The sequence below is a fragment of the Molothrus ater genome, chromosome 6 (assembly GCF_012460135.2).
Source record: "Molothrus ater isolate BHLD 08-10-18 breed brown headed cowbird chromosome 6, BPBGC_Mater_1.1, whole genome shotgun sequence".
NCBI lineage: Eukaryota > Metazoa > Chordata > Aves > Passeriformes > Icteridae > Molothrus > Molothrus ater.
Genome location: NC_050483.2, coordinates 29,852,671 through 29,871,314, shown reverse-complemented (window position 1 = coordinate 29,871,314; position 18,644 = coordinate 29,852,671). Strand labels below are relative to the sequence as shown.

Genomic DNA, 18,644 nt, shown 5'->3' with positions numbered 1-18,644 from the left:
GGTTTCCTTCTGTCAGAACTGTCTTTCCACTAGTATCTGCTATAGCACATACCGCCAATGAGCTCTGTGCTTGTGCCTCCTCCGGCAATGCCGCGCCCAGCGGGCCCGCGCGCTGCGCTGTGCTCTGGCGCCGCCTGGTGGCGGGAGGCGGCGCGGCGGGCGGCGCTCCGCACGGCGGGGTTGGCTCCAGGGTCGGGGCCACCGAGGGGGGACCCTCCGAGACCGCGTCCTGAGAGTGGGCGACGCCTTTGGCTGGTTTCTGCCTTACCAGGGAAACAGACTTCCCAGCGGGAAAGTGAGGCATCGCCCTCTGACAGACATAAACGCAACCTCTGCTAATTAAAACTCATCGGGGTCTTTCTTCATCTGGAATAAGTAGAAACCTTGGATCAGTCAAACACCCAGGCTGTTTCTAGGGAACATTAGGGGGTCTGTGGAGAAAGGGAGTATGAATGGCCATAATTTGTTAAGGGCTTCTGTTGGAGAGGTTTTAAGACTTAGCCCAAACCATGTCTCCAAGACATTGGATGCACATGCTAACATATAATCCTGACTCAGTGGGCACTTGGGTAATTATTCCTAAAAAGCACATAAGCATTGGATTGTTTTGCTAGATAAACATATGAGACTGTGTAAGGGAGAAGGGAAAAGTGTTCCTAAGTCAATGATTGCATAAATTAGCTATGTTCAGTTCAGCCATTAATTCAAAGAACTATTTTCTCTTTTCTCTATTTTCCCAAATCTGCAAAGCCCTTAAGACTTTTTTCTGTAATATTCATTAAAGTTGGACCCACTTCCACTCTTAAAACAGGTCAAAATTCAAGCCTGTTTTTTCGGTAGAAACCACTTGTCTCCTCTCAGCCTTGATTTTTTCCTCATAAGAGCAAATTGACATAAGTCATTACTATTTATATTTGCCCCAAGATTATTTTGCTTCTCTGAAGACATCACAGAAATCGAAAGCCATATATTAAACCTTTCATAAATTAAGAATTTTAACAAAACATTTTTGTGCTGGATCAAAATTACAATGTCATTCTTCTAATGAGCCAAAGTAATGCTACCATTACTGCAGGGAGGGGTTGCTTTTGCTTTTATATCTAGGAGAGTTTCAGAGCCTGAACTGCTTTACATTCCCTCTGCAAAACAGTGTGTGGCCATACAGTAATGCAAGGTACTGACTCCAGATTTCCATAATCTTGTCTGAAATCAGTGTCCACAGTGCTCTATCTGGGCTTAGATTTATGTTTAAGGTAAGCCTGCTGCAATAAAACATAGTCTGTGAATTGTAGCCATGTGGGCATAAGAGAGACCAAAATCTCTGGGAAGTGTCCTGAATTTCCAGTAGCTGCTTACACCATTATCACAAAATCAATCACAGATGGTGCTTTTGGTGTTGGCAGGTTGGAAAAAAAAATCTCTTGGCTTATATCCTGAGTACATTTGATCTGGACTGACTGGATGGGATCGTGACAGCCCATCATCTTGTCATTAGAACAGAAACACTTTCCTGACTGCAACAAACATTTGGGCAAGGATGAACACTTTCCTTTAAATAGCAAACTTCAGCCTTAAATAGTTACACTTTGCCCTTGCTGTTTGGCTCTGCATACCAAAGACTTAGCTCTTAGCAACGGTGAAATCCCATCCTAATTAGCTACTGTTTAACAATACCAAGCTCCTTCTGTTCTGGAGCTACAGAGGAGGGGAGCATTTCATATCAAGGCCCAATGCAGTTCAAGACTTTTTCTTTTTCTTTTTCTTTTTCTTTTTCTTTTTCTTTTTCTTTTCTTTTTCTTTTTCTTTTTCTTTTTCTTTTCTTTTCTTTTTCTTTTTCTTTTCTTTTCTTTTTCTTTTTCTTTTTCTTTTTCTTTCCAGTGGAAAGTAGCCTTATGTGTTAAACCTGAGCCACTCTGTATGAATAAAAGTGACACTCAAGAAATTAAACCAAACATAGCCTGGAGAATCACTTGCACAAAGCATCAAGACTCATGTACGTCACTAGAATAAAAAAAATACCAGATGACACATGCAGCTCTGCCCACCATAAATGCCATTGACTAATGATGATCATCCAAACATGTGGGTTTGCACTTGGTCCCTTTTTATGCTATTACAAATACTTTCCTCACCTTACAGCATAGACCCTGGGTTCAAGTTTCTTTCCTGGAGCAGTCTCAGGATACATAGAATGACAAGGCAAAGCCGGTTTTTTTTCAGCCTTTCAAGAAAGCTTGTTACAATCTGTTTCACTTACTAGCCTTGAAACTTTGACCTAATTTCCATCTCACAAACGTACTCCTAATGACAACATTACTCACAAAAATGAAGACTGTATGATGACCTGAAGCAGGTCTATTTGCTTTGAATTCCAATATTTTGTGGCTATATATTTTTGTGTAATTTTCTATATATTGTGAAGTTGCACAACCCATGTGTTCACATTCTTTAAAAGAAATCTTTTTGTCTTTTGAAGTGAACAAAAGAACCCCTTATTGAAATGGCTTTGGTGCCTATTTTAAAGGAAAAACTCCACTGTCATATGACACACTCCAACAACTGCAGGTAAGTATAAAGTAACCTGGCATAAAACCTTTCCTCAAAAAGCTTTGTTGAGATAAACCTAAGACCACAAGTCTGAGTCACTGTAAATTGGATCCTTGATCCTGTAATATAATATCCAGCAAAGCTTCATTTTTCAGCTCCCAGTGCCTCTAAAGCCCTGGAGTCAGGGACTGAAGTTTGTTGAGGTAATTCCAGCATGTTTTGGTTTTTCAAAATCAGTGGGTGCCCCTATGAAGCATACATCATTACATCCCCTGACCTCCTGCTCCATGGAGATGCAGACAGCTCTGCAGAACTGTTCTGTTTTCCTAAGATGACAGAGCTAAAAGACCATGTGCTTAGCCAGATATGGAGTCTGAATAAGGGCTAGATGGTAGAGGTTGCTTCCAGATAAGATTGTTGGAAATTATTAAGTGTAATGGAGAAATCTGTATTAGTTCCTGTCAGTGACAGAGTTTGTATTTGTTACTCAGACTGGTAACATATACTTAAAAAAATTATTACCTTTGAATACCCAGATATCAGCATGGACAAGAACCACAGAGAACTGCTCAGACACTTAAAAAAACAAATTCTGCAGATAATTTTCTCTCCTTCTGTCATCCAGCAGGTGGGAGGAGAGCAACACAAATAGTGAACTATAGGGTTAATGGTTGTAGTGTTCCCTGGGAATGCCTGATTTGCTTGTGCACATTGCAGGGTGTATCCAGTTGCTCTAATTTTCATATGACTATCTGCCAGCCTCAGGGAACATGGCAGCACCATTTTTAACTCTCTCTCTTGGAAAGAAAGGAGTTGGGTGTCACAGTGTTTGATATTCATTGGTGGTGACAAAGGGACACAGGCTGGGGTTACAGGCCTGCTGTCAGCAGGAGGGGGCAGCTTGGACATTGACTTGTCTACCTGTATCTTTTTACTCATCATGTACACATCAGTTTTAGATGTTTCTAAGGTAGTCTAAGCACAGCTCCTTGGGAATTCCAGAAAACAGTGTTCTGCTATGCCAAAAATGCCCTAAAAAAAGATAATTAGCACAAGTCTAGTGAGGTTGCTGTGCCAGAAAGTGTTGACTGCTGAGATGCCCACCTGGTAATGAGCTTTGGTCTTTTTTCCTTATCCTGATCGTGGAGCAATGGCAATGAGAATACAGGAACTGTAAAAATTGGGCTAGGGGCGTAGAGACCTGGTGAAGTGTAAGGGAAAAGCAAGCAACACCACAGTCTGACTCTCAAAGTGGGGTTTGGGATTTCCTAGTTTATCCAAGTTTTACTCATGGTGCAGTGATGTTTGCAAATAAGTAACAGCTAAATGTTCACAGAATTATGAGTACATAAATGTTTTCTAGTCAGTACAATACAGTTGTACTGTATTGTACTGTACTGTGTTGGCTCATGCATGGGATTGTGCTAGAGAAACAGATTATTTGGGGAAGATGTACTTTTTCTTTGTCCTCTGGTCTTATTGCAGGAGTTGAGAAGAACATCAATTGATGGTGAAGTCTGTACCTCTGAGATGGGCTAATAAAGAACCCTTAATTGCTTGGATTAGGATAGACATCCCTTTAGAAAAAAGCCTACTGAAAATGCAGCTGACTCCAAATGGATTTTATAAACTGATATCATATTTGGCAGTGTTAAAGTATAATAGAATCCTTCTCCTTAATAGCATGCCCAATGTTACAAGAAAATTTAAAATGGCTTTGAACCAAAAAGCAACTATGGATATTTTTTTTTCTGAAGAAGTGAAATTCAGTCCTCACACTTTTACTCTCAAATTCCCCTTCTATTAGCTTGTATTTTTGCTTTGGAATAATGTAAAAGAGGTCATTTAGTTCCCATTTGCAAAGTCAATTACGAAAAACAAACTTTTGAAAGCATTTGGTGGCATAGGTGTGATAGAGGTCAAATTATGAAAGTGAGTCTTACTTATGAATCAGAGCCTAAGCTGGGCTTCCTTCTGACTCTCATTGACCATTTTAGGATCTGTCTCGTGTAGTTTGTCAGGATGTTATAAAACCGAATGTATCTAGTTTGACCATCAGTCTGTGATTATTTTGCCTGACTTCAGCTACCCAGGAGTCAAGGAATAAACCTGAACTACTCATGTAGCTCCATCTATCATCAGTGAGGATAGGGAAACTTGATTAGTCTCCTTAGGATGGAGTGCATCATCATGCAGAAGTGTCCAGTTCTCATGACTGAATAAGCAGCGAATTGCAGCTGTACTGTTAAGACCTGAATCTGTCCATAGATAAAGAGTGACAACTAATTGTGCAGATGACTTTTACAGCAGACCTCAAAGGTTCAGCAGGACCTCTGCTCACATTCAGCTCACTTGATTGGTTCTGTGCTTATATTTCTGAAGTAGATTTCTAATGATCAGCACCAGTTTTACTAATTATAACTGTGAGCTTTGCAGGATGACAGGGATTATTTGGTACCTGGAACATAATTTCTGGTCTCTTCTATAGATCTCTGGACTGAATATCATTAAGCAGGCATTCATAGTCAGTGTAAAATATTCAATAATTGTAAATTACAATATAACAGAAAAATCTAATTTCTTTTGGACATATCATGAACTAAACATTCTACAGGATTATGTATTTACTTAATTTCATTAAATTATTTACCAAAAATTCTTCTTAATAATTTTCCAAAATGAAGATTTACTCTTTAGACAATATTATGACAATCCCTATGCAATTTATGTTGGGGCAATACCTATTGATGGGGAACTTTGCTGTGTAAGATATAGATGAATATTTAATGAAGTAGTTATTTATTTAGCATATCTGTAGAGAGACAGTCTTTTTCATCTGACTCTTCTTAGTCATCAAAAAGATTTGGGACCATTTAGGTCTCACCCTGCCTAACCCACTGACATTTGTTGTGCTTATGTGTTTACTGTGGGGCTGCAACCAGGACAGTAACAAGATCTGAAAACAGAGGAAGGAAGGAGTTACTTTTTAAAATAGTGCTCTAACCTCCCTGTGCATCACTTTAATGTGTTCTTCATCATATGCATGTATATGGCAGGTGAAATACACAATGAGATTAGGAGACTGCTTGTTCAGGCTTCTGGATAGTCTTCAGTCCTCTGTGATGAACTTCAAACTTCTTTAGGCCTGAGGCTATCTGGTTAAATGGGAAAAATATTCCTATGTAATGCATTCTGAAAGTGACATAACAAAAATAAGGTAACAGTGAAATATCAGTGACCGTATTCAGTGGAGACTGCAAGAGAACTCTTTTGCTAGTGAAACTGTTGTATACCTCAAATATTGATTGTTAAGAATAACATTAATTTATGTTAATTCTAAAGTCATTCCTGTATTCATTGCTATGAAGAAAATTAATTGAACCAGCATTCTGAAAATGGCTGCAATAATTTATACAGTAAAATTATGTGGTTTATTTTGTTTCCAATGAAAAAGTAAAAACTAGTATGAGAAAGAGAGTGTATGCTCTGTTTTAGGTACAACCTCCCAGAATTTTAGAATTATTAGTAACTCAGACCCACAGGTGCTTTCACGCATAATAGCTTAATGCAATAAATAATAACAAAACAAAAGATACCATTGGAGAAGAAGAGTCTCTCAGAGACCACTGAATCAGAGTAGAGAATAGGACAAAACACATTAAAGCTGATGAAGAGAAACTCAGACAGAAAAATATGGCAGACAACTGAAAACTGTGTAAGAGCCACTGGATTTTAAAAAAGCCCCAATTTTGTAGGCATAATAGAGAACAATATTATTTAAAATGCCATCCTGGATCAATGTATAAAGTGAAGGCATAGTTAGAAAATAAAAAGCCTACAAAGCAAATAGATAAAATGGGAAATATTTAGCAATCAATATAAATTGGAAGTTACATCACATAAAAATAGACAAACTAAAAAGACAACAGAGGAAAATCATTGGCTGGCAGGCCTTAAGAAAATAAAATTATTTTAGAGTATATTAAGAACTATAGAAGCCTTAACAAGGGTGCATGCTGCTGCTCGATGCAGATGAGGAAATTATAAAGTTGCAGAAAAGGCAAATATTCCAGACATATTTCTGTTCTGCATTTGGAAAGAAGAAAGATGATGCACTTGTATCACATGGGCTGATGAAAAATTTTCCCCTCTGTTAGTGACCAGAAAGAATGTAAAGTATGTACTGGAGGTAAATATTTTAAAATCAGCAGGTGTGGATGGTTTACATGGGCATACTAATAGAGCTTATTTAACTGATCTCTAGCCTGCTGATGCTGATATTTCATAAATCCTCTAACAGCAAGGAAGTAGCAGAACACTAAAGGACTGTCTGTTCTATTTTTTTTTAAATGGTAAAATCAATAATCACAGTAGATGTGCACTAGCAAGGCTAACAGCAGTTTGTGGAAAAAAATATTAACTGATAAAGAATTCTTTGACAAACAACAAGAAAATAAAGAGATGTATTTTCCAGCATCACAATAATCTTGATTAAAAAGTAAATTTAAAAAAAAAGGCAAGAATAATTTAAGCACCCTTGCCATAAGCAAGAAGATGACTAGAGATGCTCTCAAAGTTCTTCCTAGCCCTACCTTCTGCAGTTCTATGAAGACAGAACATGGTAACCCACAGAAAGTCCTGACTGGACAAGAGTGAATACATGTATGGGTTGTGAATCCTGCTTGATTTTATTCCTTTAATTATTTTGTCACTGAATCAGGATCAGGAGCAACACTAGATCACTCTCATTCTATGAGAAATACACAGGACACAGGATGGTTGAAGCACAAGGAAAATAGTCCAACCAAGTTTGTCTGCTGGACATAGTAAAAAATAAAGCCATATCACTTTGCAAAAGCCATGGAAGTAGCATTAGGATGAGTTTTAAGTTCAGTTCTATTCAGTATTTCTATCATTGCCCTAGAAGTAAATAGAAACTCACTGCTGATAAAATATGCACGTATTGGGAAGCCTGGTGGAATGGCAATGATGAGGGGAAAGCATTTATATAGGGCAGGAAGGATCATCTTCATATTCCAGCAAAAAGCCTTTTACTACAGCCAAATGCAAAATTATGCATGTGGGAACCAGATAGGAGATTAGAAGATGTGTAATCAGAAACTCTACCCTGGAAAAAACAGCACTCTGAAAAGGATCAGGATCATCAGAGTATGGAGCAGTTTTACTCCAGTGAGATACTGTGGCAAAAAGGGTGAAATCAATCCTCAAATGCATAAACATGGGAATAGTGAGTACCAGTACCAGGTTGCTGTTTTTCCCTTTGTGGCACTCATTAGACTAATCATATGCAGGATATTTATTTTCAAAGGTTGCTGAAAAGCTGGGGAAGGTGCAAGGGGAGCTTAGTAATTATTCAGAATCTAAAGAAAATGCCTTATTGTAGAAACCTTTCAGTGCTCAACCTGTCTGACTTACTGAAAAGGAGATGATTTGATTTATGGCTTGATTAATGAATTGGTACTGTTGGAGGCATAAAATACTGGCAGGAAAGGGCTCTGAGCAGACTAGGTTGTACTGAGGACTGAGTGGAGGAGCTATTAAGCCAGACAAATTCAAATGAAGAATGAGACACAGAAAATGATTAACCACTAGAACAAGCTCATGTGGTGAATTCTTCATCTCCTTATGTCTTCATGAAAATTAGGCATTTTTTATCAGCCTACAGCCAACTGCAAGTTGTCAAGAATGAGTTGTAGCTTTTAATACTGGAATATATCCATGAAAATTAATGGTCTATGATAGCTAAGAGGTCATTCTAGGTGATAATAATCCCTGAGATACATTACGTTGTAGAAGAAAGATATATTTATTTATTATTATGATTATGTCAAGAAGCAGTAGATAAATGTGCAACTTCCTCTCTGTTTGAACCTTTAAGTGCTACAATTTAATGATAACAAGATGAATTTAGGTTGCCAAGATAACTGATGATGGAAACTGGAGGACTGTAAAAGTCCATTACTGACTTTCTCTCTTTAGATATTCCAGTATAGTGTCCCTTTATCAGGTGGATTATCATAATCAAAGGAAATACAATTTGCTGGGTGACTTCCTTTCTCTTTCTTTGTTCCTCTGTCTAGAAATGTCCTTGGCTGTGACATGCATCTATGATAATTAAGTAACCTGGCCTTATTTCAGAAGTTTTTGTTGTTCTAAAAGCTCCTGGCCTGTGGAATATTCTTGGGCAGCTCATTGTGGATATTTGAAACATAAAAGTAGAGAGTCAAACCATGATTTTTATCTCTGAATCATTTTATGTACTCCTTTGACAAATCCACTTGCCGCATCATTTCAAATCTCAGAGGAACACTTTTTCAGTTTCATTCCTATTATGTAATTTCTCTCAATCATCTTCATTTATCTTTGTTTTTAAACTGTAATCCTTGCCTTTTCCATCACTTCACCCTATCCATACCCTTCTAATCCCTAGTTTATTATCACTACTTGACTGATGTTTGAGAAATGTATTGTAAGTGACTTGGAGCAGAGACTTGTCATTTTACTGTTGATCAGAGCACTTTGCACATGTCGCATCGTATAAATAAAAACTACTGTTCCAAAAATATTTAGTGTCTCCGTTATATTTTGCAGTATAATATGTAACAGAGACACTTTATGAAAAATAATTATTTATTACAATTATCCCATCTCTGGCGCTGACACTCAAAAGCATTTTAGGTAAAACATGTGCAATGCCTCTTCTCTGTCTCCTTAGCTAGCTCAGAGTTACAAGACATCAATGAAGTGCATCAGGCTGTTTGCCATTCTAGAAACTCTTCAAATGTAACACTTCACTTTCCCTGTTCTCCATTGGCTTGTCTCAAAGCCTTCTAGCAAAGGAAATGTGTTCCCTCTTTTACAGCAGGGGAAAAACAGAGAGGTGAATTTGAGGGCATTGGGAAGGCCTGAAGCACATCTGTGAGTACAACCCAAGCCTCCAAGCCTCCAGTTTCCTGCTATTTTTAATGGGAAACACATCTCCCCAAAACAGATTATTGGATCAAGTTGGACTGGACATGCTCAGGTTTGTAAAGTGGTTTGCCTCTCCCCAAACCTATGTTTGCATTTTGCTGAACCTGGCAAAATAAGAGAGAACAGGATTGCTGCCAAACCCTTCAGGTTCTGTAATTTCCATGTTTATAAGATTTGCTTTTCTTCTGCCCTTGAATCTAGAATAGAAACCATGAAGGATTCTTTTTAGTTATTGTCATTAAAAATTCAAGCAAACACAGGCTAACTTAGTCAGACATCAGTCACACCTCAGGTAAATCTTGTCTGCTGCTTGTTCTAGAGATCTCAGGCTGCTGTGTTCCAAAGGACCTGTCTGGCATCTAACCCACACGAAGGCAAAGGTGGCAGAAGCTAGTGGAGGACACTAGTTCTCTGCTGAGAAATTTTTCTGTCAGTCCAAAGAGATGATCCCTGAACATCCCAGAGGAAACTCACAAGCTTTGACAGTCCCTATGAAATAATGTCTTACTAACATTTTTTTCCATTGATACCTTGAATAGGAACACCCATGGAGAGAGCTTTCCTAAATAGGGAAATGCTTTGCTGCCTGGCACTTTGGTCACATCTCTTAGGAGTAAAAATGTCCTATTTGCAGTGTTTAGTTTCAGAGCCAAGCTCTTACCAAGCCAAAAGGCATGGCAGGTATCTGTTAGAGAAAAATGCTTTGAAGGAAAGAAAAACTAAATACTAATGTAAGCTTTACTATTATTATCTATATCTAAAGGAAAGAAAAATGCTCTAAGTAAGGAAATTATTTCAGCAGTCACAGAGAGAAAGCCTAGAGTTTTCAAAAACAGCTCTGGCTTCCTTGGGGATTGCTGTCTAGCCTTCAACATTTTGAAGCTGATCCCAAGGACTGCACCATACTACAGAGACTGGCAGAGGCACCATTAGAAGAACAAATGTTTAAGTGGCTTCAATTTTGTGCAGAGATAAGTTAAGACCCTTCATGGATGCAACTTCTGCCTCTATCCCTTTATGAGTCAACTACTTTCTCAGGAGTGATGAATATGGGGCTAGTGTCTGAACCATAGAAAAAACCCAAGGCCGTGACACAAGCAAAAGAAAGAGAGGAGCCATCATTCCAGGGAGTCTCCTCCAGCTTGAAGGAACAGTGTTCGAAAATTTCCTTCATGTTTTCTTCAAAAAGCTCAGCAAATCCATGGCTTATATTTTTTCTACCTGCACCATAAGGAAAAAGAGACAAAGAAAGCAATTTCTATGGTATTGCATGAAGACCTATGCAAGCTGATGTGAGACAGTACATGACTTGTGTATTCTTCAAAATCCATTTCCTACTTCAGGTATTTGAATAACATTTGTCACCACAGTGCTTGGGGCCCCTTCAGGCAAAAAAAAAAAAAAAAAAAAGTTCCTTCTTTAATTTCCTTGCAGGCCTAAATGTGACTCTTTGTTCCTCAGTTTCCTGTCAGAGAAGCCCATGTTTTGGATGTAGATCCATGGGGGGGTTATTAAATAAACACAGAACATCTACTCTTTATTCTAGACACTCAGGGAGATGAATTCCCAATTTCCAATTGTGGGACCTCCTCAGGAAAACAGGACAGAAAAAGCCAAACTTCCCCAGGGAGGGAAAAACCCTGACTGGATCTGGACAGGTTTTAAACAATTGTGATGAAGTTTTTCATGACAGATGTTTCCTTCAAAGCACTGGCTGGGCTGTGTAGAGAATGGGGAGTGTTATAAGTTGAGATTCTCATTTAATTTGCTGCAGAACCCGTTAGCATGTTTAAAGTGAATCAAGAAATTAGGCCAAACATGACTTAATAAACCCGGCCTTAAACCCTGCTCTGCAAATATGGATCCCATTACTCAGTAGTTCCGAAGCAATATCAGACAAGCCACTTGGACTAAACCAGTAAGACTAATTTCCAGGTGCATCTTTTTCAAGACCAGGACTGGATATACAGAAGGGATGAACACCCACTGGATTAAACTGTAATTTAAATATAAGGAGCCACATAAAACTAAATTCTCTGGGGAAAGAGAGATGCTATGAATCTCAAATTTAGAATTCTTTTAAACTGAAACACGTCTGAACTTCAAAGCCCAGTGTGCAGAGCAAGATGTTACCTCACTGGGAATGACTACAGTGGCAGTGATACTTGTGATGTACTCAGATACCAGTGTAATAACCACATTAAAGTGTTCCTGAAGACATAAGTAATTTTTTTTCTTCAGTGTAACAATGTGCCACAAATAAAACACACAAATAAAATTTAAGTGAGGGATTAAGCTCTGCCTGTCACAGAATGGATGAGGAACCAGCTTGGGTATTGCTGCACTGCACTCCTTATCATGTCCAGATACTGCAACAAATATGATTATGCCACTTTCTAAGATGCTTCCATACAGCCACATGTTATGCTAGACCCAAATGAAGAAACCCTTCCAGAACCAGACAGGCTGGTGCAGAAACATCTGAACTGGTTTTGGGCACACATACAGGAACTAGATCAGGTATTATATATGATCTGTGCTATTTCAGAAAAAGACAACACACACATGAAGATCAGCAGCATTCCCTGTGCCTGTTTACAAGTGGCTGCAGAGAGCCAGAGAACCCTTTTGTCACCACAAACTCTTTTCATCTTGGACCCAGCTTCCTGTGCACACAGAGCATCCCAGCCTGGCTGCTCTGCAGAGAATGGTGCTCACTCCTGGCATGAGGCCTTGGGGAGCTCAAGCTTCCTTGTGAACACCTGACAAAAGGGCAGTTCTAGAAATTGTCTGCCTTTGTCCCCAGTCTTCATCCTACTCCCACTTTCACTGTATTATAATCTCAACTTCATTCTTTTTCTCTCTTCCTTTACTAGCTCAAGCTGAAAGAAACAAGGCTGAATAGAATAATAACAGCTCTTCTGGACCAGCTAATGCAGCTAGGGAGAGCTGAACAAGCTCCCAGGTATACAGCACCACCATCAGGTGCTCACTCTGACATTTCTCCCTCCTGCCTTTCTCCTCAACACAGTACACACAGTGTCTTCATTCCCCTCACCCTGCTTCACTGCCTCCTCCTTCCTTTCTTCTCATCTGGGAGCCCTCTCCTTTATCCTTACCTCCTCCTTCCTCTCTCTACATGATGTGACTAGACAGGAGAATACAGATTTATGTATTCACTACATGTGCTTCTCATTTTTTACGATCCATCTTTGGATGTTGATAACTCCTTCTTATAGGTGAGTATCTCTCAGCTCACTTCTTCCTCTCTCTTTGACCTTTTCTCTGCTCCTTGTAAGGCATTCTCTCCTCTCATGCTGTGAAACATTCATGCTGTCTCATACTGTGAAATTATCTCTCTCATGCTCTCTTGACTATATCTGTAGCATGGTCCTCGGTGCTTTCTAAAGGATGCTATTTCACAATAAATACATAAGCACTGCTTCAGGCTGCTGTCTTCTCCAACTGCCTAATTGGATATGGTATTTTAAGGTGCTCTTTAGAACATCAAAGATGTCTTAGCTATTTTACCATTTTCCTTCTCAGTTCTGTTGAAATTTATACAAAGCAATTGTGGGGTTTTTTTTCCAGCTTGAGGTCACCGACATAAGCAGCGCTGCCCTAGCTTGCACAGCTCGGTTGCTGAGGCAGGACTAGCTCTGCGTTATTCTCCATTTCCCCTTTAAAACGCTCCATCTCTCTGCATCTCAAGCTCTCACAGTGAGATTGTGCAATCAGGTGACTCGGTGACAGGCTGGTTTGCTGCATTGTGGCATCCTCGGAGCAGCTAGAGAGGTTTGTACACAGAGCTCCCCGGGCGAGCAGAGGGAACGCGGGGCAGCAGCCCGGGCACTCCGCGTTACGCAGAGCCATCAATGCACGGCCGCGGCGCCGCCGGTGTGCGCAGCGTCTGCTGGCCCTGCCGCTCTGGGGCCGAGGGAGCCGCCTCTCCAGAGAGCACCTGCCTTTAACAGAGCCACTGCTGCCAGACATCTTGAGAATCCTTCATCAAAATTGATTTGGGGCCTGCACAGATCCGATGTTGCCTCATTATTGGGACTATTTATTATTGAAACCAGAAATGCTGAGTCATTAAACAGAGGTCATAAAAATATCCTTATTCTGCTAAAAGCATTAGCTCATCATTTCTGATACTACAGAAGGTAGGAGTCCTTGTGCCTGTGAGAAGGAAAATGTGGACTGTATCAGAGGCCTGGGAAGATCAGACAAGAGCCCTAAGTCAGTAACCCATTAGGAAAAGCAGGGTGCTGGTTAAAGACACATCTCTGGGTTCAAGATCAATTGCCATTTCTGCATTTGTGTCACTTCAGGTTACCATTTTACTCCAGAATATGTTACTGTCTCTCTGTGGAGATGGACAGAAGGAAAAACCTTGCTCACTTTTGTCTGAAGACTATAAGGCATTCAGAGGCACTACCCAGCTACCCCTAACCACAAAGAGCTGCCAGTTACCTCCACCTCCCTTCTTTCAGAGGGAAGCCAGAGGTACGGAGAGGGCATTTGTTTGCTTGAACCCTGGTTCAGGACTGCACTCTCCCGATTTCTCATTCCAAAGAAGGGCACCTTTTTTCTGTGTTCTTGTGCTGCCAAAGAGTTAAGGTAGCCAGAGAAAGGATTTTAATTTATTTTTACTACCTGTGCTTGAAATTTATTTTCTTACTATTCTTCCTCGGGCAATTTTCTGAATCTGGAGATCATTCTGGGTGGAAAAAACCATTTTTTTCAGAGATTGTGTTTCCCTATTGTAATACCGAAGCTGCAGACAAATACTTCCTTTGATAGCTGTGTTTGATTTCCTGCACTGCAGGGATGTCCTGTCAGCGTCCAGATCCAACAAAGGCGCATGGGGGTTACATCCCTCAGCTGATGGGGTATGAGTGTTTATTTGTTTTTGTTACGGATTTCTTTGGAGGAGTAAATATGAAGGACTCGTACTGCAGGCTCACCAGCCAAGGCGCACTGTGCCACTTCGTGTTCCCGGCCGGAGCCAACACTCCAGGCGTTTGGGAAGGGCAGGGTGTTCCCGACACTCACCTGAGCATACACCGGCCCGCACCGGCAGGGTCCGGTTCTCCAGGGGACGCAGGTCCCTCCCTTGGGGCTACCTCGCCGCCTTCAGGCTCTGTGCCCCGCGATGGCCCCGGGAGGGCTTGCCAGGCCGGCCCCCCGCTTGCGGGCCGAGGGAAGCGGCTGCAGGCCGGCAGGAGGACGCGGGGCCGGCGCCGCGGGGCGGGGGAGGCGGTGCGAGGCAGTGCGGAAAGAGTTAAGGGAAGGTGGCGGGGCAGGCTGGCTGTCGGGAGCGAGCATGTGCAGATTGAAACCGCATCCATACTACGGGCGAGTGTCACTGGCACACTTCACCTCCCGCCGCCCGCGGGGCACCCATGGACACCGGTGAGGACACGAGCCGCGGCCGGGCGGGGGGCCGAGCGGCGGCGCCGGGAGCTGCCCGCGGCCGCTGCCCTCACGGGGTGCGCGCGGCCCGCGGCGGCCTCCCCGCAGCCAAGCGGCGCGGGGGATGCGCTGCCCGGGGCGGAGGGCGGGGATGGCGCCCGGTGCCGTTGGTTTCGCTTTCTGGCGGCGGGAGGGCCGTGCCGTCCCCGCCGGGCGGGTGCCGGCTGGGGCGAGACAAAGGCGGGCGGCCGAGCGGCAGCTTCCCCGCCAGCGGCGGGCCCCACGGGGCCACCGGGCACCCGTGTGTCGCCCCCTCCCGGGGAGGGGCGCAGCCCCGCGGGCCGGGCCCCGCCGCCCCTCGCAGCTCCTCGGGGCGGCAGCGCGGTGCGCGTCGAGGGGGTTTTGCTCGGGAGCTCCCGACCCCGGCTGCGAAGTTTCCGGGGCTCAGGGAAAGCAGGGTGAAGGGGTTGTTGAAATCGGAGCTGTTTTTCACTGGACAGTGCCTTTTTTTTTTTTTTTTCCTTCCCCACGAAAAGGAATGTCTTGAAACATCTTTTTGTATTGATTTCTGTAAAACTTTATTCCAGGCAAGGGGAAATGGCTCTGAATGAGCCCAGCGTTTGCAGAGCTGAACTGGGAGGTGGGAACTGGCTCTGGTCCGTTCAGTGACTTTTCTGCAACCTTGTGAATTACTCCTGTGTGTAAAGCCAGAGGTCAGGGATACAGGTACTACAGTCAGCTGAAAATGAGTTTTTTTCTTTTCTATTAAAAAAAAATTAAATTGGTCTCAAGATGTTTACTCTTGTTCCATTTCTGGAATGGAAAAATATTCAGAATAGCTGAATTTTTGCAAAATGGAAAATCTGATTCCTTCTGCTCCCCATTCACTCATTTACTCTAGAGTTTTGCAAATTGTTCTTAGGATGCTTAGGATCAGGGATGCTGGGGAGGCTGCCCTGTCGTGTTCATCTTAAGCTGACCGTTACACTGGGACTTCTAGAGATCATTTCACATTGCTGGTCCAAAATTACCGGGGATGTACAAACTTGTTAAGCGTCATAATTACACAACAGATGCAGAAAAACTCTGTTACATGAAATACTTTGTATTGTTCTCTGGCATTGTTTATTTCACATGTTTTCCTGTTTTCTCTTATTTCTGAGGAAAAATGCGGACTCTGCAGGAGCTGGTTTTTTTCACAGGCAAGGTGGTAACACATCTGTGACTGTGCATTGGGGATTTGCAAGAAGAACAGATTGCCCAAAGAGCTCCAGTCTGTGTTTTCCAGGGGCAAAATTGCATTAATATATGTACAGCATCAGTTAGAGATAGGGCTAGCTACTGTTTGGTGGTAAATAGGAAGTAATTAAAACAAAAATAACTGTAAGTTATTAGGAAACAGAAAAGAAAATAAAGACTTATTGACATGGAGTCCAAAATGCCTGTAGGCACTTTCAGCCAGCACTGAGGAAAGTTATTTAGGAAATCTGTAAGATACTCTTGTGTCCATATGCATCCTGAAGGTCCTCTTTGAATCCCAGCACCTTGTCCCAGTGAAAAGGTATGACTTCTTCCACAGAGAAATGTCAGTTTTCCCGTGTTAAGTAACAGCAGCTTGCTACTGTGGATAAGTTAAGATTTTTCATTAAATCTGAAAGTAGGTATTTTCTCCCAGAGAATATATGCTCTCGGTATGTATATCTGAGAATTTCATACTTCTCTGTTCAGGCTGCCACTGAAGAACATGGGTGTCTCCAGATTATAGAAGAGGAAACTGAGGTAGGGGAAAATGGCATTTCACAGGTCTTTGTCAAATTGAAACAAGACTTAACTCCAAATCCTTTGGTTAACTAGTAGCTACAGCAGCTTTCTAAACAAAGCTCAGCAAAAGTGCTAGAAGCAGCTGATTCAAAGTGAAACATTCTGAGATCCTCTGATTAGGGGAATACTGATAAAGCATGTAGTATAGTCTGGTGGAAAGGAAATGGAGGGGCAAGCAGAAGTTGAGGCAGTACTGCTTGCTACCGCATAACTTCTTGCTGAGGCTCTGGCAGCATGTCTGTAGCCTTGGTCAGTATTGCTGTGCCCACTCTACTGAAGGCTGATGGTGGAGGCAGAAAACAAGCTGCTTCCTTGGAGAGTTCAAACCTTGGAATTCTTATGGCAAGATCCCGTAGTAGTTTACAGCAGTGGTAAAGGGGTCTAGACCAGGAGGTATGGATAGCACAGGTGTGTAGGTTGAGAGCAACCTAGATCTCTGCATCCGAATGGAAATAGTACCTGGTAGTGGGGACTCTGCAGTTTTGCTGGCAATGTCATAACATGTGGTGCCAAACAGTGAAAGGCAAATTTAACCTTGAAGGGAGATGCAGGTTTCTAGCTTAGAGTGTAAGGCAGGAGGAGGTTTTTGGGTAAGGGTATGAACTCGATAGCATGTGGAGTCTTTTAAGATATCTTTTTACAATCTATACTTTATTCAGCATCTTGGAGATGTTCTAGGGCGTGAAGATGTAGGGAACCCTTTGGCCTTGTAATTTGAGATCTACTTATTCCCACATGTCAAGAAATGGGGAGAGGAGTTGTTTTCTGGTATTGTAAATATGCTTTTAATACCTGTCTGCTTGGTTAAGGCAGTAACTGTCCTTGGATCAGGTGTTTCAGGGCTGCTGGCAGGTGCTGCATTGTGTCCAGGTGGGGTGTTTCTTCTCATGGCATAATTAGTCAGATGAATTAAAGTTTTACCTACAAGTTTTACTTGAATTTAAGTTTTACTCTCCAAAGTGTTAGAAATGAGCTGCAGTTGGGGACTGATCATGCCAGGAAGAAGGTGTGGAGGGGGAATGAGGGGGAGGAGAGGAGACTGTGCACTCTTCCTGTGGAGGGTGGGGAGAGAGGAGGGGGGGAACCCCCAGCTTTTTGCTATCATCACATGCTTTGATGGCAAGTCTTGTTTGTATCCTCAGAATCGTACTTGTCACAGAGTCTGGGGCCAAGCAGCTCCTTTTTCTGCAGCATGGAATCGGTCACTAAGCATCATCTCTGTGAGACTTGTTTGAAGAGTCCTTCTTTGCAAGTTTTGGAGTTACCTCACTGGCTGTGGTGTGCTTTCTTGTGCTTCTTGTTCATGGTATGCACCTCTAGTCTCCTTAGACTAAAGAACTTCTGTCCTTATCCAAGTTGTTGACCTATGTTGCAAGAAACTTAATGAAATTTTAATAAAATTATCTGCAGGAAATTTGACTATGTTTTAGGCAAAAGAGTCCTTTCTGTTAAGCTGTCTGACAACGGAAAGAAATTTTTCCTCATGGAAGATGACTGGAAAGCATAATGAAAAAGCTCTTAAAAAGGAGAAAATATATTGGGGAGGCTTAAAGAGTGGTGGTGTGGAGGAGACCTTGTTCTGATGGTGAAATCATAGAAGCAATGGAAAATTTTATTGTTGCAAATTGTACCTTAGGATTCTTTGTTTCTGGATTGCCTTCAACAAATACCATGTTTAAGAAAATGAAATTAAGTTGTTGTGTTGATTTGTTTCTTTTTTCAGTCTCAGACAGCATGCTATTATATGGTAAGAGGAGAGGTAACAACATGCTAATTAAAGGGCAGCAGTGCTTCATTCCTTAGGGCTAATTATTCTCTAGAAAATGGGTCAATTACTTAAAGAAATTGTTTACCAGCAGGAGGTAGGA

The 18,644-nt window shown here is 41.8% G+C and overlaps 1 protein-coding gene across 1 annotated transcript in view; it reads left to right on the top strand.

The window, feature by feature from the left end:
* The first annotated feature begins 14,883 nt into the window (after positions 1-14,883).
* Positions 14,884-18,644, top strand: part of TMEM229B (transmembrane protein 229B) — a 32,330-nt gene continuing 28,569 nt past the window's right edge. The window contains exon 1 of the mRNA XM_036383250.2: positions 14,884-14,955. Within this exon, the coding sequence (XP_036239143.1) occupies positions 14,946-14,955 (10 nt within the window). The 5' untranslated portion in view covers positions 14,884-14,945. The remainder of the gene's footprint in view (positions 14,956-18,644) is intronic.